We start from the raw sequence: 27481 nt of genomic DNA, 5'->3' as shown, positions 1-27481 counted from the left end.
GATTCGGGGATCAGATTTATAATGGGAATATAAATGTGGGCAAGGGAGACTACTCACAACATCCCACCATCCTAGTTGTACATCCATACAGCTCCACAAGGAGTGGAAGGCCATATACTTTTGGTGGTTATAGAAACAAGGGAAATGGAAACACATTCTAGGGCACTTACGGGGGCAATATTGCCTAGTGGATTAGGCTCCACATTCAATCACTGGCTTCCAGTGTGATCCTCAGCAAATCACTTCCTTCTGTGTTTCTCAATTTCCCCATTTGATACTGATCTCACTTTGAGATCTAAAGATGAAAAATGCTGTAGAAGAGCTAGGTATTGTTAGTGTACTAGGGTTACGTGATGTTGTTTCTTGCATTTGGATATTTCTCAGGCATGATCCAGCGTCTTTTGTGCTGGAATTCAACCTGTCATGGCTGTCTTCTGTGCCTCTGTTTTCATTGTCTTTTTAGTTCATGTTTAGGCTTCTCACTCTTTTGAGCATTACACCATTGAAATATATCAATCTGCTGGCACCTTTGTGGTGGTTGAAGTGTTATGCTCCCATATTATACAACATTGTGCTGGGTATACAACATGTAAGACTGTGGAGTATGACTTTTCACTGTGATCATCGCTGCAGGAGACTAAAATATGAAGAAGCAGAGTGGGAAGGGGAACGGAGAGACTAGGAAAATGGGGAAATTGAAACCACAGAAATGTTAAGTATAGAAGCAGAGGCTGAGGTACAGAGAAGTGATGAGTGAAAGGAAAAAAGCAAAGCAGAGGATAAGAGAAAAATATGTTATCTGATACTGAAGGTTTTGCCAGGGTGCTGAAACATTCAAGCCAGGTACTAATAATTATACTTTGCACTCATGCAGATATGTATATTTTTCAGAGGACTTTACAAACATTAAATAACTTCTTTGGTGCCCCTGAGAGATAGGTGGTTATTATGATGAAGAAGATAGTTAGTTAGTAATTTAAGGTTGGTGGTCTTATCATAGCAAAAACAAAAAAAAATTCAAGGAAAAAAATATGAACAGTGATAATTTTTTAGTATAACAAGAAGAAAAGTTCATGGCACACAATATTTTTCCCATTTAAAAGATATTAAATAACTGCCATTAATAGTTTCAAAGCATATAAAGACAGCACTAAATAGAAAATGGTGGTAGTCTAAATTTGATGAAGTATTTATATGTTTCTGAATTACATGATGTTATAGATCTCTTGACATATCTAAACATATCTTGATCCAAAGAAAAGGGTTACAAGGAGTATGACTTTTTTAGTTTAAAAAAATGAAAATCATAGTCAGACATACAGTCTTAGTAATCAAGTACCCACTCGGGCCAACACTCTCATGCATTTACCTACCCATGATGTGTAGTCCCTCTGAAGTCAGTATGTTTGAATGGGAAGCAAGTAGAGCTGGTCAGGAATCTTTCCACAAAAATGCTGAATTGCCAATCAAAGCTCTTTGCAGAAACATCAGTTTTGATGAACATTTCATCAGGGCTTCTCAGGGCCAGGATGGACCACCCCATAACAGCAAGACAATTAGGGTACTGAGCTGGGATGTGGGAGACACAGATTTAAGTCCCTGCTGTGATGCAGGCAGAACAGAGACTTGAACCTGAGTTTCCCATATCCCCCACAAATACCCTAACCATTGGGCTGTTGTCTGTTCGGAAGTGGGTATCTGTCTCTCTTTTTCTCATTCTTCCTCCCTCCCCACAATTTTTGGTAAGGTCTGTTTTTCCTTCCAATGCAGAATGAAAACAAATGTTGAAAGCTCTGGGTTTGTTTTTGTTTGTTTTTTGTGTGTGTGTGAAACAGAAATCTTGTTTTCTATTTAGTCCTAGTAGAAGCAACTCTACACATGGGATCAAGTGTTTCCAGGATTCGAGTGTTCTTAATTAGCTACCAGTTTTCGTATGCCAAATAGAAAAACGCGGTTCACCAGCTTTCATAAACTGATAGAAACTGGTGAGAGAAAAACTTCCGTAGGTCATCTGCTAAACCTTAATGGCTGTGTGAATGGTTACAGGAAAGCAAATGTTTGAAGATTTATCACAGTAATTAAACCTGAACAAAGACAAATACATGTTTGGTGGAATTCTGTTCAGGCAGGTGAGCAATAGATACAGAACCCCCAGAGCAGAAAGGAAGCAATTTCATTGCTAGTTGATAAATAGACAATATCTGTTGGTTCTATGTGGGTGCATCGCGATGCAACAAATAAATTGCCTTCATTAAAGATTTGCATGGAGGATTAATGAGGTTTGGTAATAAGCCATAGTAGCACAAAGAAATGCACCAAATATTAATTGGATTACAGTGGGAGGACAGGGGAAAGGCCTACTGTCATCATTCATCTTAGCTGATAGGAGTCCTTCCACTCCATGGATGTGAAGTGTGCTCAGTAGCTAAAGACTGTAGCTTATTGTATTCTTGGTCTGTGATTGGTGCATGGCATGGTTGAATAGAGAGTTTGATGCTAGAGTTTAAAACTAGGCTTTGGGTAAAATAAGGATTTCAATGCTTACTTGCTTTTATGCTTGTTTGTTTTGCTTAGATATTGTTCATTGTTGAATGTTAAGGGAGTGTTAACATCTGAAGAGCCTCATTACATTGTCTGCAGCTGTAAATTGTAAATGCCACTCTCCATGCAGCATGTTTAAAAACAAACAACTGCTGCAGAATTGATAAAGCTCCCAGATTGTTTCTGATTTTGGCCATTATCAGGGATCGGTCCCCTTTGTTCATCGGGTACTGCCATCTTGTGGAATTGTGGTAATCAGTGAAAATCCATGTGTTTTGAAGAAGAATATATTCATCCATTCGGTGTTTGAGGAGTTATGTCCGAATATGCCAGTGCATCAAGATGTGATGACACAACTAAGAGGATATTGGATTTTTTGTGTCATTGGTATAAAAGCCCAATCACAGTAAAATAATAGTTCTTTGGAAAATATTTTTAGGGTTGCATGTGAATGTTTTACTTTTACAGAATGGAAAAGTGATAATTTAATCATCATATTTACTACATGCTTAGGATCCATGTGCAAGTGACTTTCAGTAGTTATTACACATATATATGACATTTACCGCATCATACGCCTGATGTAGTTAAAGGAGTAAAGCAAAGGATATCCCAAATTTGGGGGGAGGGATAGCTCAGTGGTTTGAGCATTGGTCTGTTAAACCCAGGGTTGTGAGTTCAATCCTTGAGGGGGCCACTTAGGAATCTGGGGCAAAATCAGTACTTGGTCCTGCTAGTGAAAGCAGGGGACTGGATCCAATGACCTTTCAGGGTCCCTTCCAGTTCTAGGAGATAGGTGTATATCTCCATATAATGATTTCTATGGTAAAAATAGAATTTCCCATGAGAAAAGCCATCAGACAAACCTGAGAATATTCAGGTGTTTCCAATCATAGGAGTGGGTAGCTCAATTGATTTTATCTATTTCTGACACACCTTGACAACATTATGTTTTTTACATTGTCACAGAACCAAAATTGCTTCCTCAGAAAGATGATAGTCTAAACATGATGTTACAGCACCAAATATGCTGATTTGTTACATCTCAGGCATTATCCATTATGGGAAAGATGTCAAATAGTGACAGGTCAGGAATTACTGTTGTGAAGCAGAGAGAAAATGAAGCTACTAAAATCATTTAAAGATATGATTGTAAACAAAATTTCACCTCAGAAATTTCTTAGCAGAAGATAGATCTGCTCTTTTCACTACTTCATCACTAAGTGACCCAGATTTTCACTCACATGATGCATTAAATAACGTGATAAAACATGGAAATAAATGGGGCATTTTGAAAGCTTTTCCAAATGACCTTCTGAAAACAGATACAGAGCTCCTGGGAGAGATTTCTGTAAACAAAGGTGGCCATTCATAAAAAGAAATGCCAGCTCTACTGTCACCATGGTGACTTAATCACATTAACACCAAAACTTTGTAAATAACAGGACTTACTGGCAGACAACTGCTTCAGCCTTGTATCCCTGGAGAATGCCAATTTAGAGCTGCCTTTTATAATTCATAATTTTTCTGTCTTTTTTATTTTGTGTACTCCTGTGTGTGTGTTGATGAATTGTATCTACATAAACGTTTGTTTTGTGTTGGCTGTAGACTGTAATTTCAAGGCAGTGTTCTCTATCATCTTTGCATGTTTGATATAGGTGTCATATTAAAAATAAAATAGATGGCTATTAAAATAAAAAAATAAGCTTAGTATATTTACACTCCTACATATTGCAGCATTCAGAGCTTTCCTCAGATTTCAACTAAACTTCTTGCCCTTCCCTCCTGAAAACATAAATAAAGTGAAGTGTGTGAATACCATTTACCCAGTCTTAGTATTGTGTTTTGTCAAACAAATATGGCTTGAGATGCAGAAGTTGCATCCAATCATGAAGTTAGGACACTCATGAATTTAGGGGATGGTGTATTTAGATCCAGAATTGTAGTTTTGCTTATTTAGCTTTTAGCCAGCAGTGAGGTTTAGATTCTGAACCTATTCAAAGCTGGTAAATATTTAGATCCCAAGTTTGGGCTCATGCCCATATGTGTTTGAAATTCAGTCTGATACTAAAAGATAAACAATAGAAAATGAAGTTCACATTGTTTTCTCTTTCTTTCTTTCTTTCTTTCTTTTAACAGCAGACCACAAGCTTGTCCTAATTTAGAGAACGATTCACTGTAACAACTCTAGAGCTCAGATATATAATGAAAGTTAGGAATAAAAGCTGATGCAAATTACTTTTGGCCTTGTTTATTGTAAGAAAATATAGACCTGGATTTTAAAGCCAGCAAAAGTGGAAGCTGCAGAATAAGGCAGGTTTCAGGCATTTTTACCAACATGTCATCTAACCCTGTTCTAATTTAGGTTAGATCTTGTGTTAAAAATGCCTGAGGCCTGTTTACCTTGCAGCTTTTGATGTTGTTCCAACTAGCGGAGCTGCAGAGCAGTGTTGGATGACAGGGTGTTTAAAAAAAAAAAAAAAAAGCCTGAGGTCATTTTGCCTATCCCACAGCTTTCACCATTGCTACCACAGGAGCAATCATACTGGTGGTGAATACAGGTCCCAGTTTTCCTAATGCAGACACAGGTTTTGTGAAGAGCAGCATACAGTAGCTTCGAAAACCAACAGGTATGTCCTCCTGTACCATTGCCAGTGGCATACAAAAAATATTAACTGAGAGAAAGTGGCAGATGGCAGTGTTAATAAAGAAGTTAGGGCCAAAGGGATGTCATAGGTCACACAGTCCAACCCCTCCATCTAAGGGGAGGCATTCAGGCCTAATGGATCACCCAGTGGTTTAGGATTGAGCTTCTGTTCTTGGCTTTGACCTGCTAGTTGTTACATGTTTCTATGCCTCAATTTATCCATGTGTACAAGGGGGATGATACCTCCTTTATAAAGTACTTGAGATTTACTGACACAAAGAACTATATAATAGGAAGGTAATATTATTAGTGTAGGTTGTCCCTTATGCTATTCCACTGATTGTGTTATCCATCTTTTCTTGATAATTTCCATTGGATGATGTTTCAGTCTCTCTTGGCAAGCTTTTCCATTGTTAAATTGCTTATTAAGATATCTAATGTAAACTTGCCCTTTCTTAGTGAAAGGTCATTATTACTTATAATGTATTCTTGGGCAGGCTCAAAAAAAAATCTTCCCAGTCCTTGTATTGTTTCCTCTCCAGTAATTTTATAGAGCTATTGGATATCCCTTTCTTTTCTCTCAAAACAGTGTAACTAAAGTTCCTTTAAACTTTTCTCATACTTGCCAAGCCTTCTATTATCTTAGCTGATTTTTGCATTCTTTCTAATTTCTTTCTTTCCTTGTTATAGTGGGATTCCCTAAGTGAAAATATTCTGGGTGAGGTATCCATACAAAAGAATTAGATCTAGGGATGAGGATTGTCGTGCTGGGTAAAACATAAATCTTTCCCTGGTTATTATTTTAAAAGCATGTTAGTGGGCCTATGTTTTAAATAAAAAGTCGCACCTACAAAGTAACCTATAACTTTTTTTAAATGTAATGCTGTAGCTACTGATTCTCCCCCACACTCTCTTTGTTGGCTACTGTAATCTTTTAACATTTAATTGAAATCACTGCAGTGATAGGTTATACTAGTACATTCAGGAAAACAGGTATGTTCTACCTGGACATACAAGAAACTTAGAGCAGTAGTCACGAGGTTAAAAAAGCATCCTAAATTTTAATTTCTGTGGGCTTGCAAACTGGCATCGAGCTAGGGCTCCAGGATTTGAAGGCCATTGCTTTATCTTCCAGCCATCCTACCATGACTGCAAATTTAGAAATCTGGGAGATTTGTCCAATGGATCAATGTCAATGTGTATACCCATTTCCCGATAATTGCAGTAGTCCTCCTAAGACCCTTTTGTAAAATCACTTCTGCAAGACCATCTAGTTCTGTCAGCTTAAAACTGTTGGTTTGTGTGGCAGGGCCCACCTGCTCTTGCCTCTGCTCAGGTCCACAGATAGCTCAGAGACCTTTTTTTGCTGGTAAAACACCCAGTGTAGTTTATTTACAATGTTGGTTTTCACCACCCCTATACACTCTATAGCTTCACCCCTACAGTTCTAGGGAGCACTCAGCTTCTGAGGCAAGAACAATCTCTGTCTTTCTACTTCGTCCGTTTCCCGTGTCCTTCCCGTGCTTTTTGTATCATCTGCCTAATGGCCTGATTAGCCTCTTAGTTCTCCTCAGCCCATCAATCAGGTACAGTTCTTCTTAACTAGGTCTGGTCTAGAGTAATTAATTAGAGTTGGAGTGACTAGAGGACTGGCTTAGCTGCTGTTGCCCAGGACTCAGTCCCAGTTCCCCAGATCCTGAGTGTACTACAGAGTTTTCCTGTACAGAAGCACATATGTGTATGTTGAGTGTTTTGCCAAAGCCTACAGTGGAAATTCAGTTTTCCAGAGCTTAGTCCATATCATCTAATGTCACTAAGTTGTATGCACCAAACCATCAGAACATTTGAAACTATACTAAGAAGTTGTTTGCCTCATTTACCAGCCATAATAAAAAAGAGGAGCTTCATAGAGTGCACAAAGAGCATTACAGTGGGAAATGTATCCATGACAGGTTAAAAATTCAAGTCAATTTGGATAAGCACCTGAAAGTTCAAATACCTTGAGTATTTGAAATGGGTGGTCCCAGAGTTTCCCTTATGTTGGTGTAAATCGGGAGTAACTACACTGGTGTTCGTGGGAATACACCTTTGTGAGAAGAAAACGTGCAAACCGAACACTGTCTAGTTTGGTGCTTTTGTTTCCTAGCTGGAATGCAGAAGTGTCAGAAGTGCTCTAGCCTAACTGGTTTCAGATTTAGATAAAGGCTCAAAGGAAATTATTTTATTGTGTTCCCTTATCAGCTTACGCATCACTCATTTTTTTGCTAACAGACATCATTTTACAAGTGACATACTCAAAAAGTCCTTACAGACACAATGCCAGGCATGTCCAGTAAGTCTAAATGTCTACATGTTCCATTTGCTTAAAGTCACTGAAATGGATTGTCTTGAATCTGTTCCCTGGCAAGCACTCTAACTAATAAATTAACAATTAAGTGGGTGTGCTGTCAGGGTGCTGATTAAGTAGATTCTGTTCTATGTGAGTAGACAGTGAGCCATAGTGATGGCTACTTTACAGTTGGTATGAATTGCCTTTAACCCGTAACAGTTAACTGAGACTGATTGTTTTCCATTTGAATTGGTAACAGGTGTTTTCAATTAAAACTTGTGTATTTTCCTTGAAACTGAATGTTTCATCATCAGTTTATGGCTTTTTATGTTGTCATGAATCACTGGAATCAGAAAAGGCATCATAGCGACATGTGGCAATGAAATTTTCAGAGAGAAATATTTTGGGTTTATTAGTATATTCCCTGAGACATATTGCAAAAGGCAGGAATTTCTGAACATTCTGACAGCTCTCTCTGAATCCAGGGTCCCTCAGAGTCCTATATAGCCCCTTAGAACTACAATTAGAGATGAATAAGGGTTTTAAGTGAAAAACCAGTGTGTTCAGCCCATTTTCCCCCTCTGGATAACAGTTGGCTCTTGCTGTTATCTTATATGTTTCAGGTGGTAGAATTCTGGGCTGGAGTATTAAAGGCTTAGGGTCTGCACCCCGCTGATGATTCACGATGGTGGGCTTGTTACAATTGCATGCAACAAAATTTGTTTTTACTTTTCCTTTAAAAAAAAAATCTAGTAAATTACATACAAAAAACCAAGGATAAAGGAGTGTTACGGTTGCAAAGTCGAACAATCAAAAGTTAGAAAATCCAGATCTGTGGCTACCTGTGCAAATTTAATTCTGACCCTTTGTGCATATGTATGCTGATACCATCTTTAATTACATGATCACTTGCTATTTTTTCCCCAGGACCTCTGCCTTCTTAGTGCACATTACACATACAAGGACACAAAATTAAGATTATACAGGCAGCACTCTGGTCACTGCAACTCTAATTACTCCAGAGCAGACCTCATTAAGAAGAACTGTGCCTAACTGATGGGTTGAGGAGAACTAAGAGGCTAATTGGGCCATTAAACAGTGATGCACTGTTTCCCTTCTTCAGGAGAGGTAACCACTGTGCATCTTGGGAGAGATAGTCTGTCCAGGGATCCCAACCTTTCATGTGCATGATTTGACTTAGCAACCTAAATTACTTTAACATTTTTAATGTACTATGTATATATCAAGAAAATAAAGTATACCACTTTTGGCATACTCTGGGTCCATTTCATATCTTGTTGGTATCATAAGTTTTGGTATATTGTCAAATGTTTGACATCATAGGCATCCATTGGCAAGTGGAGTTTTACAAAAAAAAAAAAAAAGGATCTGCAATGTGTGCCTCCAGGTCTAGGTTTGCAAAGTAATACTATCCACACCGACCACTCGTTCCCTCCCAGTCCCTTGTCTATTGAGAGGCTCCAACAATTCACATTTTGTCCTTCATCTCAACATCATAATTTCCATCTTACTCTATGGCTGCGTTGCTCTTCTTCAAGCTTTATTCCAAAATGTTCTACACCTGTATTTGGTTGATTGGCCATCCTGTTTTTCCATTTCCAGGGAGACCATGATTCCCTTTTCTCTAGCACATGGAGCCATCCTACCTAATAGGTGGGGTTTCTCCACATAGTTGGATTCAGTAGTGCATACCTGGCAATGGTATACATTTAGCTGATAAAGTAATACATCTCACACTTCTGGCACAGCAGAACAGTGTATGGGATTCATAGCTATCCTAGTGTTGGAGTAACAAATTGAAATAAAATTATTCTACTTAACTGCCAGGGGGCAAATTTGTCACGTACACATGGGAGAAAGTAGAAGGGAGATATGCAGCGTCAGCTATGCATAGTCTTAACTCAGGAAGTTCCTTCGAGAGGAAATGTAGCCAAACTCCAACCCTGCAGACAATGGAACTTTCTGTGCCTGCATCCTGTAGATAACTAACTGCTTGGTTTGCAAAATAACGCAAGGGGGGGGGCAAGTAGATGAACAATAAGGGGTCATAAGAGGGGCAGATACATGTAGCTTGCTAATTATGTATGGTAATGATAGCAAATTTTGGCCAATCATAGAGCGATAGATTATCATAGTCAACTGCATATAATGCTTTGGTGTAAGTGTTTTCTTTCTTCTTGCTGACTTATGAGCTCGAACCCAATTGCAATTGAAATAAACGGATCGCCCCTCCCGGGGCTCCTTGCTTGATTAGCTGTGTCCGTCTCTCCTTATTCCTCAGCTGGAACGGACAGGAATTTCTACGACACAAGCAAGGTACTAACAAACTTCAACAGGACTTTATTTTTAAAGTGTATGCACCTGTTTATTGAACTGGCTGCTACGACATACTTTAGCAAAATGCCCAATCTTTTTGCAATGATTGCACTGAGCTACTTTTGCCGGACATCCTGTGTAGCTTGCAAGGTGTTGTGGGGATTCACAGCAAAAGCATGCTTTTACTGTATGTTGAATTTGCTGATTCGGTGGTTTTTCATTAGTTTTACTCTTGTAATTGTTTGTCTGCAGCGATAGTGAACTTTTCTGCAAAGGAATCACAGCCTGGACTGGGCCTCCTGTATCCATGCTCATTATTTTGGCTTCAGCGGTAGCTGACTCAATCTGAGTAGCAATGGTTATTGCTTTTTCTAGTGTAAGTTGTGGTTCTAGAAGTAAACGTTCTCTTACACGAAGCATTGTTGTTTTCTCAATGAGCTGGCCTCTAATCATCTCATCTGCCATATTCCCAAAATCACAAGTTACAATCAGACTCCTCAGGGAAGCCATATACTGCATTATAGTCTCCCCTGGTTTCTACTCACGCTAGCGAAATCTGTAGCGATTAGCTACTACATTCACTTTTTGCACAAAAAAGTTCTTTAATGCAGTGAGTGCAGTCTCATATTTATCATCTGCAAGGGGAAAAGTGTAAAATATACGCGGCCCTTCTGCTCCAAGGCAGTGGATTAGCAGAGCACGCTTTCTTACTTCAGAAATCTCTGTAGCACTGATTGCAAGCAGATAAGTCTCAAACATATGGATCCAGGCAGTAAAAGCAATTGGAGGCTCACCTGGGCTTTGTAGAAAAGGTGCAAATGGGTTCAGGGGCAGAAGATCCATCCTCGTCGCCAAAATGTTGTAGTAACCAAGCAAGGTACTAACAGACTTCAACAGGACTTTATCTTTACCAAGCTGCTGCTGCACCCTCGGTAGCTCTCAATCAGCCTCCTCCACTCCTCCCCCCTCCTTCCTGTTTCCTGTCCTTTCAGACTCCCAACAGCTCCCAGTTCTAATAATTACAAGCAGCATCTAAACACCACACCTAGTTTCTTCCTTATCATTAGAAGGAAAGGCTCAAGGAAAATGTAGACCTTTTGAAATTTTAGGATAGTTCTTCTAATCCTTTTGACCCACCCATTCTCCAACCTCCTCCTTAATACATCCATGGGCAACGGACATTTTGATACATGTTTGATACAGATTGATACATGTTGATTACTGACTTCATACTTCTGCTATGGCTGAAAACAGTAGCTCAGGCAATTTGTGGCTGAAAGCCTGGAACTCGCTGTACCAGTGAAGCAGTTTATATCTTGGAGCAGAGGCAGTGACTTTATATTACTGAGCTAGCCTTGACATTTCTGTATTTAGAGTCAATCCTGACAAGATTGTCATTAGGAAGACGGCAGCAAGAAGATGCCGTAGAAGTGATGTTGGTTGTGACAAGTTCAGCAGGGAAGAATAATCAAAGAAGTGGGAAGAGAGGATGATATAATGGAAGAGAGGAAAGAAATATCATGGATAAAAATAGAGAAGGATTTATGTCTTCTAAGTCAGAACTGGCAGAATACAAAAGCAAATGTGGAAGAGACTTAATGAGTGAGAATCCCTTTGACTTCAGTGAGAGTTTTACTTATGCAGGACCCCTTTTATTTAATCTCTCTCTCTCTCTCTCTGTGTGTGTGTGTGTATGTATATATATATATATATATATATATATATATATATATATATATATATATATATATATATATATATTGTGTGTGTGTCATGGCTCTGTAAAAGCTCCCCCAGCTGGACACTCACCTGGCTGTTGTATTTTGGCCTCACACACAGGGACTGTGTGATTTTAAGCTTCCCTTAATCTGAGTAGGCTGCAGCACTGTCTCTTTCCTTGGCCTGCCTATCACACTTCCTGGCACAGGCACTCCGTCTGTTACTTCTTTGCATAAATGGGACCTTGCAGCCCAACTCCCAAAAACCTCTGGACAGGTGCTGACCCCCAGACTGTCTTGTAGCTTAACCCTCTCCCAGAGCTCCAACCTTGTGAGTGCTCTGGATTTACAGTTCCCCTCTTCAGGAACAGGTGATAGTGGAAGCAAATATACATGGAGCTTCTCTCTCTCTCTCTCTCTCTCTCTCTCTCTCTCCAGGGAGTTTGGTCCTGCTGTTAAAAAGCAACGCTTTGCTAGGAAAGCTGATAGCATGCCCTTCTGTTCCTCTCTGCTGCCAAAGCCTCCTTTGTCTCTGTGGCTTTGTCTTCACTACCCGCCGATCCGGCGGGTAGCAATCGGTCTATCGGGGATCGACTTACCGCGTCTAGTGAAGACGCGGTAAAATTGATCCCTGATCGCTCTGCCGTCGACTCCGGAAATCCACCTCGGCAAGAGGCGGCAGCGGAGTCGGCGGCAGCGGTCAACTTTCCCGCGTCCTCACCGCCAGGTAAGCCGACCTAAAATACGCAACTTCAGCTACGGTATTCACGTAGCTGAAGTTGCGTATCTTAGGTCGGACCCCCGCTGTAGTGTAGACCTAGCCTGTGAGTCCCACTGAGTTCCCCCTTGCCATGTGACTCCCTGATAAAATGATCAGATTGCCCCACCCAATGATGACCTATTGCTTCCCCTCCCCAGAGTTCAGACTTGGAAAACAGATTTGCCCAGCACAGTAGCTATCTCTTTGGCCAAGTGTGCTCTGTTTGAATGGATGACCATCAAAGTTTAATTACACTCTTTTGTTAGCACAGTTAGCACTTTGCTAGCACTGGGTTTTAGCTCAATAAGGTGGCAAAAGACAAGAATGCAAACAGGCTTCACATTCAAAAAGTTTGTAGTCTGGCACAAATAAACATAAAGAGTCCCCAGTATCCACCAGAATTTGTAAATTGTACATAGACAGTTTCCCTGAATCACCACAATATAGCTCTATAAACATTCTAGGGTTGCCAATTTTTTGGTTGGATGTATTCCTGGAGATTTCATCACATGACATAATCTTTAATTAAAGATTAATCTTTGATTCCTGGTGACTCCAGGACAATCCTGGATGGTTGGCAACCTTAAAAAAATTCTCCCTGTAACACTTGATGTATTTTTCCCCTACAACTGATTGGTGTCTAAAGAGAAAATCACATATTTTCTTGGGATGGATAAAAAGACAAGATTAAGAACCCTACCCTTAAAATTTGATTAACACTTTTTCTTTATCATTTTCAGGAACCGCTGAGCTGCCAGGTTTTGCCAAGAACCAAATTATATAGGGCCAAATTAAGGCAGGATTCTTGTGTCCTTAGGATTTGAGCCTCATGGTTGGAATGGTTCCCAGATTCCTCAGTAAAACAGGAGCAGGAGAACAAGTAGAAGTGCAGGTCAAACCTGAACGCAGCTGGGGTCGGCTGGACCAACGTTTGGCTCCTAATCTTGCAAGATAGTGGTGTACCATAATGTACATTAGGAGTCAAGGGTTCATGACATTGGGGTCTTGCGAAGGTTACTCAAGTGTGGGAGGAATGGAAAGGTCAATCCAGAGAGAGGAGAAAGAAATGGGAGAAAGGTTTTAGGGGAAGGGGAAGTCTCTCCAGGGGTAGCCTGAAGTTTTAGAGGATTTGATCCCCATTTCATGATACATTCACCCCTGACAATAGTAAATACTGTGCAGAGAGACTATTTTTATTATTATGCTTATGTATTAATGTGTTTTTATAATATTTGCCAGGCTTCTAGAGAATTTGATGTAGACCTAATTGGAAAATGGGTACAGAAAATTTGGAAATGCTGCTGCAATGTCTCATAGGTGTATAGTTTGTGTTCCTCATGTTTCCATTCTCTATAGGCTGAGATTTGTGGACAAACTACCTCTCCCAAGATCAGGGCCTGGACAAACTACCTCTCCCAAGATCAGGGCCGGCTCTGGCTTTTTTGCCGCCCCAGGCAAAAAAGCCTCCGCCTGCCCCCCTCCCCCCCCCCCCCGCGGGGGGAGGGCGGCCGGAGCCCCGGGGCGAGGGTGGCGACCCCCCGGCGGCCGGGGGGAGGGCGCCGGAGGGGAGGGTGGCCGGAGCCCTGGGAGGAGGGCGGCGAGCCCCGGCGGGGGCAGGGCGGCGAGCCCCGGTGGGGGCTCGGCTCTCCCCCTGGCGGCCAGAGCACAGGGCGGCGAGCCCCAACAGGGGCTCGCCGCTCTCCCCCCGGCAGCCGGGGGGAGGGCGCGGGGGGGGGGAGGGCGGCGAGCCCGGCTGTGGCCCCGCTCTCCCCGGCGGCCCGATCGCCGCGCCGCCCCCCTCCAGGTGCCGCCCCAAGCACCAGCTTGGTTGCCTGGTGCCTGGAGCCGGCCCTGCCCAAGATGCACAGTGCTCACTTCTCTTGGAGAAGGGAAGCAGTGCATCAGAGGGAGTCCCTGGCCATAGTGTTCCAGGGAGATGTGCTCCAGTCAGTGAGCCCGAACTACGGAGGAGAACAGGAGAATGGGGTGACCAAATTACATCTCCCATGAAGCACTGCAGCAGCATATTCAGATTGAAATATTTTGGTTTTCAGTCAAAATATTTCCAATTTTGTTTGCTTTTTTTAATTCAAAATTGAAAGTTTTCATGGAAAGCAGACATTTTTCACACACAAAAAATAGTTTAGTCAAAAAACAGTTTCCAAGGAAAAATTTCAGCCAACCCTGTGAGCTCTTTTGCTGTAGTTTACTAAAAATTTGAATGAATGAATGAATATTCTTGTATTAGTTCTAGCTTGACTAATAGGATGCAGACTGGGACCAATGTGATATTTTTTCTGAATTTTTGTGGACCCAGTTGAGGAATTTAATGATTTTTCTCTCTGTGAACTGAAGACATCTCACAGGGGATTCCAGTCAAACTATTGGCCATCTTTGATATCATTTCCTAAACCAGGATTTAGCAAAAATCTTAGCGAAAAAGGTCTTAAGAGTTCCATGTTTGAGGTTTGAAAAAGCTTCAGTTCCAGACTTTATGGAATTAACCAGAACAAACATTCTGAGTTTGTTCATTCCTAACACTCACTGTATTTTTCCATAACCAATGCTTTATTTTTGTGTTTTTTCAGAGATCATCTACAGTTGGGTATTTAACGAATTCCCATCTTTCGTGGCAGAAGATAGCCGACGCTTTATCTCTCAGGAGACAGGAAATCTCTACATCTCCAAGGTGCAAACATCTGATGTTGGCAGCTATATCTGCCTAGTAAAAAACACAGTGACAAATGCCAGAGTTCTGAGTCCTCCAACGCCACTTACCCTGCGAAATGATGGTAAGTAAGACATTCCCACTCCATTGCAGCAAAAAATGTGAAAATGAAAATATCTTGGGCTGCACGGAAACACAGAATAAAACATAGATGATTTGTGTTCAATATATAGGCATGCATTTACTTCAGTAAACAAAAAATGGGGTGGCCCTTATGTTAAAGCCTGGGTGCCTAAATTTGGACACCATTATCCGTATTTGGGCAGCTAAGTAAGTACCTAATTTTCAGAGGTGCTGAGCATCCAACATCTCCCAATGGGGTGTCACTTATTTAGGTGTCTTTCTTGAAAATAATTGTCTATCAGTAAAATTTTAAAAAGTAGTTAAATGACTTAGGAGTCTAAGTCTCATTGAAAGTCAGTAGGACTTAGGATATTTAAGGACCAGTTTTTACATTGTATTTAGGCACTTAAAGATTAAGACAAGTGCTTAGTGGCATTTTCAAAAGCACCTAGTCATTTAACTCCCATTTATTTTAATGGGAGTTAGACATTTAGGCTATGTCTACACTACAGACCTTACAGTGGCACAGCTGTATCGCTGCAGCTGTGTCACTGTAAGGTCTCCTGTGTAGCCGCTCTATACTGGTGGGTGGGAGCTCCACCCCCAACGAGCGGTGCTAGCTCGTCCTGCCGACATAGTGCTGTCCACACCAGCATTTTTGGAGGTGAAACTTCTTGGTCGGTGTGTGTTTTTTTCACACCCCAACTGACAAAAGTTTTGCTGACAAAAGTGCTAGTGTATACAAAGCCTTAGTCACTTTTGAAATTCCCAGACGTCGCCTATCTGCATCGTTAGGCATCATTCTGGTCCTAAATGCCTAAGGCATTTTAGAAAATGAGACTTGATTTCTGAAGTCATTTAGGCACTTTTGAAAATTTTACCCCTATATCTGTAAATTTGGAGAAGTCAGGTTCCGGTACTATGCCTTGTATGGCAATATCACTCTAAAGAAAATAGAAGGAAAAGAAATTGTGAAAGTAAGTCACATTCTTTTATAAATGATGGCTCTTTTGTATTCTTGAAAGAGTTGTATATATTTTAGAGGTTGACCTAAAATCTATAGTATGTTTTTAGCTGTTTTGGAGTTAAATATTCAACATTTATTATAGCAATATTATGTTTTTATTTTATTATTTTAAAATAATCAAAATGCAATCTGACCTAGTGTTTTTTATTTTAAATGAAGCAGAAATAACATATATATAATTGTCAGCATTGTCTTCCTTCTAAGGTATCCTACATTTCAATCTGCTTTCTAATTCTTCAGGAATGCATTTGAGCAGCTAACCACACTTTGATTCATGCCCACATGTACACACACAAATAAGCATTTTGAAGCAAGTCATAAAATACAATGCATGGTGGGGGCTCACTATGTCTTACACTAAAAAACATCTCTGTACTGTATGACCATTACAAAGAGTGGGCTTTAAGAAAGATGACTTGATTTAATATAGTAACTAAAAAAAAATACAGTTTAGAATGGAATAAAGTTGATCTTTTCATTATAACTCAGTTGAAACTTTTCATGTTTACATAACAAAAAGTTACATACTTTGTTGCATGGCCTGTTATTTTAATTTGGTTTTATGTGGCACCAATATTATTTAGGTGAACTTCAAATCGTTAACCCAGAAAATCTGATCTTTTAAGTATTAAACCTTTGTAAATGAAAAAAAAAATGCTAACTTTAAATAGATTAAAAAGGAAGCACTTGTCATGAAGACATAGGATTTTATTGCACCATTTTTTAAAAATGCACAATGTAATCTCTCTTTCTCTCTCACTCACTCACACACACCTCTATCCCTACCTATCTGCGTATGCAAGATATACAGAAATTAAACATGTGAATCATCAGCTGTGTTACAGTATTGGGTGCACGATTAGGGGATATTCAGTACAACCTAAAAAGTGGAGTAGGGAAACCAGGATAAAGGGAATAATCATCATTGTCAAGCAAAACCCCCAAATTCATGAAGGAAAAATACATGAATATTCTTAAATGTCAAGTATGCAATATATACCAGCCACAAACAACTTTGAATTTCATGGCTGGCTGTCACAGAGCTTTTATTACCTGAGCTTCTGAACTTTGCAGCAGTATTGAGGGGGTCTCTGAACAGATATGAATTTCTTCTAAACAAATTCTCCATTGCCGTTTTACATACACATGCTGCATAACTACTAGGCATCCATGTCTTGTTTTGCATCTATTTAGATTTTGTGAAGAAACTTGTTTGCTACAATGGACTGAGCTAAAAAAATTGCCAGAAATTCTTGCCTGGTTGTGCAGATGTCTCAGTGCAGAGTCCATTTATTGTACTTAGAGCTGGTTAGGAATTTTCTGATGAAACATTTTGTCTGGCTATGCCAAAAGAAGGACAGGAGACATTTGACATGGGCTGCAACTTTATTATTAGATGTCTGGGACTACCCGGCAGATAACAGTGTACAGTGCAGGTAATCTGATGTTTATTCCATAATTACACGGGGGGCTTTTACCAGCTCCCCCTCTTTTTCCATCCAGGTCCCTCCAGCAACTCCATTGCCAGGACCTTACCATCCAACCCCCACTCCTAGGAGGGTTAAGGTTGGCTATAAGAATGAGGGGTTGGCTCCCTGCCGTACCAATCATAGGAGTTCCCAACTGCCCCCCATTTGTTGCTTTAATGAACACCTTTTTTTAAGTCCTTTTCCAAGCCATTTATCCAGTCACTGTATACCTTTCCTATGGAATACCTGAGCAGGACATCTGCCACAAGGAGGCGCCAGCAATTAGCTTGGCTGCCTCCTCCCCACACCCAGTCGGGTTCCCAGACATCTCCTAATCTCCTTTTATATCAGTTAAAAAACATGACAGCACCTAAGTCAGACAGGTGAACCCCATCCTCCCGAAACAACTCTGCTGCCCCTATATTATGCTAGGATGTGAAATTACTGCCCCTATGATCCCATGGAATTTGGCCACCTCCCTGCTCACATACCTCCTTGCCTTGTCCACCATGCCGCGCCAGACCCTGCGCTGAAGCATGTCTGACCAAACAATGTTAACTCCTGGAAAAAGTTCAAGGATCAGCCCCGAGTCCCTCCATGCTCTGAGTATTAGTTCCACCCCTTTTAGCATTTCCAAATTGTTTACCCCAAGGTGCACCACAATTATATCTGGTGGCTGTTGACAGGCCCGCACAGCATACAGCAGTGGTATTAGTTGATCCCACAGCATGCCCCTCCATGGCCAACCGAGTACTGCTTCACCACCAACGCCCAGCTGCAAACCCTCGGGCAACCTGGACGAGTGCCTATGCACCCAAAAGACAATACTGTACCCGCAGATCCACACCACCGTCTGCATGGCCGGTTGTCCAACATCTATAATGAGATTACAATAAATTAATGTTGCCCTGATTCTGAATTAGTGGGACCAAATTCATGGCTGGCCACCCCCAACCTCATCAGCCCCCATCTCAACACTGTAATAAATTGATATGCTGTGAGGGGACTCCCGTCACCGTGCATAACCCCTTTGGCCATATCACTCTGTAGGCCTTCAAAGTCTGAATGGGGCAGACCCCCGGCTCACCATCCTCCCAAGGATAACAGATTCACCCCGGCCTACTTGATCCGTCTTCGACCTTCACTGAATGCTCATGCCATTGTATATTCACGCAGTTCCAAAGCCCTTCCCGTAGAGTCCCTACCTGCCCCAACCGCTAGCTCACTGATTCTGAAAGCAACAAAAATTGCTATCAAGAATGCTGCCCTGAACAAGGCCATCTCCTGTCCACTATAACATAAGGATCTGCACAAGATCCCTGAGCATGTAAACCGTGATGGGATGACGAGAATCCACCCTGGGGCCACCGGTATGCGACCACCCAGCCTTGGTTTGTGTAAAAAGGGAGGCTTCAGGTGCAGAGCTGCCCCCTTTAAACCCTGCATTCCCAGGAAATGAATCAGCGACCACGCTGACCCCTTTTTGCAGCAGTTTTCATCTCCCTCCCTCCCTGCCCCCCCCCCAACAGCCATACAGCATTGTTCCCTTCACTCAGCCAGCTAGCCAAACACCACCACCACCCCGCTTAAAGGTGCAGAGCAGTCATTTACATCAGCAAAATGTCGAGTTGTCCAACCTCTCCCAACTTTTCACAGGAATGAGAGAGAGGGAGCACCAAAGAGAGGGAGACTGATTCTGTAGCCCAGTGATTAGGTCACTCAAATGGGAGACACAGGCTTGTGTTCCTGCTCCAATGAATATTTAATTAGCCATATAAAGTGGAACAACTCCAAAAGGAGAGATTGAGAGAGACACCCCCCCCTTATGTTAAAATAGTTAGTAGCCCAGTGGTTAGCACACTTATCTGCAACATGGGAAACTGAAGTTCAAGTCCCTGCAAATCAGACACAGCAGCAACATTGACTATTCTGTGGTTTCTCTCTGTGTGTCATTTTTTACAAAAAACTTTGAAAGGACTCAGGTTCATCCTGATGCAGCACAGGAAAATTTTGGAAATCTCGATAATTTTCACAGGATGGGAAAACAGTTTCCCAGCCAGTTCTAATTGTAACAGATGTTTCCAGCATACTCTGCAAACATATCTTGCAGGAATTTTCAGGTAATGTTTGCGAGTGGGCTACCATATCTCCATATCTGAGGAATGTTATACTTTTCTTTATTGTCAGGTTTCCATACAATGCAGCCATATAAATAGTGTCACAGAACTCTGACCTTTTGCAAGACTTTTTCCCCATGAATTAGCCCCAAGATTATCTTTAAAGCTGTTCATTCGTAGAATAGTTCATTTTCTTTTAGGCCTAAATGGCTTTAGATTATATTCTCTTTGATTTATTGACAAATATTACTTTAAGGGAATGATGGTGACAGAACTTGACGTAAAGTAACATTGTCACTCAATAATACAGAACAATGTTGCCCCTGCAAAACGTTGCTCATTACAGAAAACTAATTATTAGTAGTGTGTGGAGAAGGATAGGGCTGAAGAATAAATGGAACAAGCAAAGAAGAAATTAAAGGTAGGTATAAAACAAATGTCCATGTATCTAAATATTTCCTCATCTTTATGTAGCTAATTGTGGCACTGTGGCTCTGAATATGGCATGCAGCTTGTCATGCCTATGGATTCCCATAAGGAAATGATTCATTTCAGCCTTGTCAAGTGTTTACTGAGGCCCCAAAAGTGCACAGCTTTCTGAGGTCTAATGCTTGGCAAGCCAGCCAGTTATTTAGTTCTGTTATAAACCAGGGTTAGTCCACTTCTGTAGTCAGCACATTTATCAGGAACTTATTGGGAAGAGTTATGTAGGCTGGATTTGTTGGCTTTTTTTGCTTGCCTCGTGTAGTTTCCTACACTAATTGTTCTGGATTTTCAATTTATAGGCAGTACCAAAGGGACCGGGCAGCTTATGACAAGAACACTCCCATCATAACGTTTCTGTGTATTTCTCTATGAGGAGGAAGCAGAATAATATTAAGGCTTTATGTCAAACTCTGCAAGAATGTAGGAACTTACTTGGCTTTTATTAATCTTTTATTTCTTTAGTGATGTGTCTCAAAGGGAAACTTAGCCCCTTGATATGAAGCAAATTAAATAAAAATATCAAGAAATCCTTGAATGGGTTCTGAATAAAATGAACACCTCATTTGTTCAGATGTCCTTGACAATCAGTCATTCCATACAATTCAATTTCACTTCAAGCTGGCTTATAAAAACACTTTAAAATTCTATCTGAGGAGATAAAAAAGTTTTAGCAGGGAAAGGATCATGCATCATTTCATTAACTGCCTTTATAATGCTTTAGAAACTTTGAAGAGTTATTTAAAATGTGTTTACAAATAGTAAAAAGGGGTTGTTAAAGTGTGTCTTTGCAGATTCAGAGACTGATTGGGAGCAGTAAAGTATCTTGAATGGTAAAAATATCAGAAAATATCCTCAAAACTAGAAAATGGAAACCCAGGGAGCATAAAACCTTTGATAAGTGATAGCATAATGCAGTTATTTCAAGGTCACGTGTTTTCACTTTGGTTTTTCCTTTTTGTTTTAATTATTACTATAAAGAAGAGACATACGTTGCTTCTCATTTTATCTCAGTATTACTGCAGCTGCTGCTTAGTTCTCTTGCTCCATTTGAAGTTTCCAGAAAATACTGTATAATTTCAAACACAAGGGCCACATTCTTCTCTATTACATCTACGTAAATCAAGATTAACCCCATTGATGTCAATGTATTTAGTCCAGATTTGAACTGGTTTAATTGAAAGCAGGGTTTGGCTGTCAATAAATTTCCCATATCATCACTGTGCTTTGAGCCAAACCCTATCTGCCATGATCCCATTGACTTCAATGGTAATATTCATGTGATCAGTAGAAACAGGATTTAGTCCTGTATATATCAAAGCATTGGAAATGTTCAATTCTACTTTTAGAAGAGGGAACGTGTGGTTTGTGAGGTTAGTGAGATATAACACTGGGTTGTATTGGCTTAGCACCTGTTTGGTAAAGTAAAGTTTTGGGGCAAATGAAAATGGTTTCCCAACTCATCAGGGAAAAGGAACAATGAAAAGAGGTGAGGATGGGGCAATGCATAGAAAATTACTCCATGTAAAGTAATGTCATTGGAGCCACACTGAAATATTGATTTTACAAACACATGCTACTGCCACGGGTAGTATGTCTTTTATTCAGTCTGCTAATTATCTGTCAAAAGATTTGTCTAGTAAACACTTAACCTGAATATTTTATGACTCTCCCTCTCTTCTCCCTTCCCAAAATAACAAAAGCTCACAGAATGTGTTTTCTTTGTGTTTAATTGCACAATGTAATGTATATATTCTGGTGGACATATTTACTGTCTGGTGCTAATTCAGGTCCAAATTCTAAAAAGTGCTGAGTGCCTCTGGATTGTAGTGGGAGTTGAGGATGCTTATAACATCGGTACTTGTGTTCAGCATCTCACACAATACAGCTTTGTTAGGCTGCATAAGTCATGTGTTATATTACAGCATCATCAATATAAAAAAAATAAGACCCCGTTTACATCTCATATACTGCTAATGCAGACCCTCAGGCCTGTGTAAACTACCATTGAAGTCTGTGAGACTCCAGATAATGGTCTATGCTATCATGCTGAGACAGGATCTGCTCAAGTCGTCCCCATGCTATATGTGTAGAAGCTAGTAGGACCTCCGGTGGTACACAGACGTTCACAGTCGATGTAGGTGGCTAGCTGGCCTGGAACAACCCATTAAATATCACTTGCTCCAGGGATAGGCAGGTTAAACAGGCATAATCACTGTCAGGGCCGGCTCCAGGCACCAGCCGACCAAGCATGTGCTTGGGGGGGGCACCTGGTAAGGGGCGGCCAATCTTGGGGTGGCGGGGGGCGCTCAGGGTTTTTTGTTTTTTTTGGGGGGGGGTTCGGTTGGTCGGCACGGGGGGTGTTGTGGGTTGTTTTTGTTTTGGCGGCTGGGGGGGGGATTCGGCAGCGGCGCTCCGGGGGGGGTGTGGCGGCGCGGCGGGGCGCTCTGTGTGGGGGGGGGTGTTCGGCAGCGCGGCTTGGCGGTGGGGGTGTTTAGCGGCGCTCGGCGGGAGGTGTGTGTGGCGGCAGGAGGGTTGGGCGGTGTTCAGCGGCGCTCCGCGGGAGGCTGGGGGGTTCGGCGGGGGGGTTCGGCGGTGCTCCGCGGGAGGTGTGTGTGGTGGCGGGAGGGTTCGGCGGCGCGGCGCTCTGCGGGGGGGAGGGGTGTTCGGCGGCGCTCCGCGGGGGGCTAGGGGGTTCGGCAGGGGGGTTCGGCGGCGCTCCGCGGGGGCTGGCGAGTTCAGCGGTGCAGCGCTCCGCAGGGGGCTGGGGGGGGGGTTGGCGGCACTCCACGGAGGGCTGGGGGGGGGTTGGCGGCGCGGCGCTCTGCAGGGGGCTGGGGGGGTTGGCGGCACTCTGCGGGGGGCTGGGGGGGTTCGGCGGCGCTCCGCGGGGGGCTGGCATGTTTGGCGGCGCAGCGCTCCGTGGGGGGCTGGGGGCGTTCGGCGGTGCGTCGCTGGGGAGGTTCAGCGGTGCGGCGCTCCGCGCGGGGGGAGGTGGCGGCGCAGTGCTGAGGGGGTGTGTTATGGCGGCACTATGGTGGGCCGCACTCTTTTTTTTTTGCTTGGGGCGGCAAAAAAGTTAGAGCCGGCCCTGATCACTGTACTGTAGTTTCTGCCATGCAGGGCACATTTTCCCTCTTGTATTTTTACCTGTGCATGTTTAATTAAACATTTCAATAATTTTTTATTCTTCAGCAAAACAGCATCCTCATCTATAATCTCCATTTTTCTTTATTGAAAATGAGCTCTATAGGAAAAGGAAATCCACCTCTTGGAAGTCAGAAAGTGTAGGGAAAAACTGAGAACTGCCAAAAGCCAAGAAGAGTTGGACCTTGTAAAGCAGTGGTAGGCAACCTGCGGCCCATGGGCTTCAGGTTGCCCGCCACTGTTGTAAAGGAAATGAAAACCATTAGTAAAAGATTCTTTAGCCATATAAATAAAAAGAAAACAAGGAACAAAAGAGTGGGACTGCTACGGACTGAGGATGGGATGGAGAGTAAAGATAATCTAAGTATGGTAACACCTAAACAAATACTTTGCCTCAGGTTTTAATAAGGGTAATGAGGAGCTTGGAGGCAGTAACAGGGTTGCTAATGGGAACAAGGATATGGAAGTAGAAATGACCCCGTCAGAGTTAGGAGCCAAACTCACTAACACCTTAGTGGGAGAAAATTGGCAGGCCTGGATAATCTTCATCCAAGAATACTAAAAGAACTGGCACATGAAATTGCAAGCCCAATAACAAGTATTTTTAATTAATCCATAAACTCAGGGGTTGTACCCAATGAATGAAGAATTGCAAATATAATATCTATATTTTAAAAAGGAAAAAGAAATGGTCTAGAAAACTACAGGCCTGTTAATTTGACTTCAATTGTATGCAAAGTATTAAAATGTTTAGGAAAGACAGAGTAATTAAAGACACAGAAGTAAATGGTAATTGAGATAAAATACAACATGGTTTTACAAAAGGTAAATTGAGGCAAATCAACCTGATCTCTTTCTTTGAAAAGATAACTAATTTTCTAGACAAATGAAATGCAGGACATCTAATCTACCTGGATTTCAGTAAGGCATTTGATACAGTTGTTCCAAATGGGAAATTATTAGTTAAATTGGAGAAGATGGGGATTGATAATGAGAATCAAAAGGAACTGGTTAAAGGAGAGACTACAATGGGTCATGCTGAAAGGTGAACTGTGAGGCTGGAGGTAGGTTACAAGTGGAGTTCCTCAAGGATCAGTCTTGGGACCAGTTTTATTTAACATTTTTCATTAATGATCTTGGCACAAAAAATAAGAGTTTGCTAATAAAATTTGCAGATTACAAAAGTTAGGAGGTATTGCCGGTAAGGAGAAGGACCAGAATATCAGACAAGAAGTTTTGGATGACTTTCAAAACTGAAGTAATAGAAATGGGATGAAATTTAATAGTGCAACGTGCCAGGTCATGCATTTAGGGACTAAACCCAGGAATTTTTGCTATAAGCTGCGAATTTAGCAGTTGGAAGTGACAAAGGAGGAGAACTGGTTGAACACAGAATGACTTGATGTGGCCATAAAAAAAAAAAAGGCTAGTGCAATCCTAGGATGCGTGATGCAAGTTATTTCCAGTAGAGATAGGGGAAATGTTAGTATCATTATACTGGTGAGACCTCATCTGAAATACTGTGTACAGTTTTGGTCTCCCAAGAAAGATTAATTCAGGCGGGAACTGATGCAGAGATGTTTTCCTGACCCTAGCTCTCACAATGACTCCCTCCTTGGCCTTGGGCAAGTCACCTTCAGGGGACTGTAACAGGGCACTGGTCCTGACTGGCTGAGTCATGTGACCAAGTGCTTCCTGTAAGAAGGAACCTGCACAGTCAGAGATGGCGAGGCAGGGAGTGAAAAAGGTCATTTTTGCATAACCCAAGTCAAGTGGAAGGTCTGGCAGGGAACACAGGGGAGAGGGTTTTGGAAAAGTTGGACAGCAGGTTCTGGGTTTCAGAAAGGAACTGTATTGAGAGTTTATGAAATATTTGCTTTAAATTAATAAATTCATAGGTTATAAAGCCAGAAAGGTCCATTATGATCATCTAGTCTGATGTCCTGTATTACACAGGCCATAGGACTTTCCTGAATTAATTCCTGAATGAACTAGAGCATATCTGTTAGGAAAACATCCAGTTTTGATTTAAAAATGGCCAGTGGTGGAGAATCCATCATAACCCTTGGTAAATTGTTCCAGTGGTTCATTAACCACACTGTTCAAAATTTGCTACTTATTTCTAGTCTGAATTTGTCTAACTCAACTTCCAGTCACTGTATCATTATATACCTTTTTCTGCTAGATTGGAGAGCTCTCTCTTATCAAATATTTGTTCCTTGTGTAGGTATTTATAGACTGTGATTAAGATACCCCTTAACCTTCTGTTTGTTAAGATAAACAGACGGAGCTCCTTAAGTCTCTCACTATAAGTCATGTATTCCAATCCTTTAATGGGGAATGGGGATTAGGGGGGACTTGCCAGGGCTATAGCCACCCCAAAATTTGCCTCAGCCACTCCCCCAAGCCACCCTTCCCAGTGCAAAGGTCAAATGTTATGCAGAAGTAAGGGTGGCATGGTATGGCATTGCCACCCTTACTTCTCCACTGCTGCTGGTAGTGGCACTGCCTTCAGAGCTGGGTGGCCAGAGAGCGGAGGCTGCTGGCCGAATAGCACAGCCCCCCGCCCCCCCAATTTTCTAACCCAACTCAGCCCCTCCAGTGGCAAGAGGCTGGTGCTGCCCCTGTTCTTTAATAATTCTTTTTGCTCTTCTCTGGACCCTCTCCAATTTATCAACATCCTTCTTGATCTGTGAACACCAGAAGTGGACACTATTCCAGTAGTAATTGAGTTTACATTGAACTTTTTTCATTCAATTAAGAAAACCCTGAAATTCTGCTGCTTTTGCGAGCTTTACTTGACCTATTGACCACTGAGTTGACCATTGGTTTGCTGGGAACCACTCAACTTGAAATCTAGCTCATATTAAAAATTGAGTTTAAACTGTTTCAGAGTCTACACCTGCACCTATCTCATTTTTTTCTGGTGTGGATTTAAATAATTTTTCCCTACACAAGCGAAACAGCTAAACTGACCCCACACAAAGTATTGTCAGAAGCACAAAATAAACATACTAAAAAAAATCTAATTGAGTGATATTCATTAGATTATATGCAACTAGTTGTTACATTGTTTTTGGTGTTGGTGATCTTTTAGATAATGATTTCCCTTTACCCTTTCGACCTCAATTTCTCCATCTGTAATATGGAGTAAAATGTGAAATTCATATTGCTTTTCTGTATTTTTCTGAGTTCAGTAATGTGGCTCCATCTTCAAACATTTCTCTTGAAAATTATGTAACAACCTGATTTAAAAAATCATAGATTAACTGTCTCCATTAGGAAAATCACTTTTTAAAATGCACTACCACAACCCTTATTAAAAAAATCCATCTATTCAGTATCCTGTAATTGTACATAAACAGACTTTCTCATACTGTGCTGCGCTGAGTATTGTTGAAGTTGAATCCCTTGTTTTGGGCTTTGATTTAACATTCTTGCACGTGAAAGGAGTGTATATTTTATTGGTTATATCAAGAGATTGGGAATAAGGATTTACAAATATTTTTGAAAAGGGCCCAGTTTGGTTTGGCTCAAATCTGATTTATTTCAAAGTTCAGGAATGTCTGGATATGGGATTGTATTTGAGGCGTAATGCTAAGTCTGATAAAGCCTAAAGCTTTAAGCATTGCAGGTTGCATCCTGAGGGTATGATCGTCCCAGCTTTTCTTTCAATGAGACATGGTGTTTCTTTTTTACTGGGTACTGTGATGTTCTGCCATCTTTAGCTAATCAGGTAATCAGGAATAGATTACTTCTTTCCTGAGTAACATGCTTGTGACAGGAATTCATACTTAAATATGGTATATTAAAGAGAATGTTTCTAGCATTTACTTACATCATTTAAATAGCCAAAATCATATGGCACAGAAAATAAGAAGCAAAATTAGAAGATAAAGACACGTTATTAAAAACTATCAAGCAGATTTGTTCATGCTGCTGGAAATTTTTTTTTTTTTTTTTACAGAGATAAAGGTAATCCTAATAAATATATGATTTCTCATTCTGAGTATGATGGCTTCTTTGTCAGCAGATGTTATAACTACATCATGAAAAAAACACCAAAAGGGACCATTCTGTGCACATATCCCTTGGTCTCTGGTTATTTATCTCCT

General features: G+C 41.3%; 1 protein-coding gene across 1 annotated transcript in view; it reads left to right on the top strand.

Moving 5' to 3' along the window:
* Positions 1–27481, top strand: part of CNTN5 (contactin 5) — a 407321-nt gene that overhangs the window by 128669 nt on the left and 251171 nt on the right. Inside the window, exon 6 of the mRNA XM_065397605.1 lies at positions 14921–15124. Within this exon, the coding sequence (XP_065253677.1) occupies positions 14921–15124 (204 nt within the window). The remainder of the gene's footprint in view (positions 1–14920; positions 15125–27481) is intronic.

Source organism: Emys orbicularis, chromosome 1 (genome assembly GCF_028017835.1).
Source record: "Emys orbicularis isolate rEmyOrb1 chromosome 1, rEmyOrb1.hap1, whole genome shotgun sequence".
Classification (NCBI taxonomy): Eukaryota; Metazoa; Chordata; order Testudines; family Emydidae; genus Emys; species Emys orbicularis.
The sequence above is the reverse complement of the archived record's forward strand: the minus strand, read 5'-3'. Positions and strand labels throughout refer to the sequence as shown.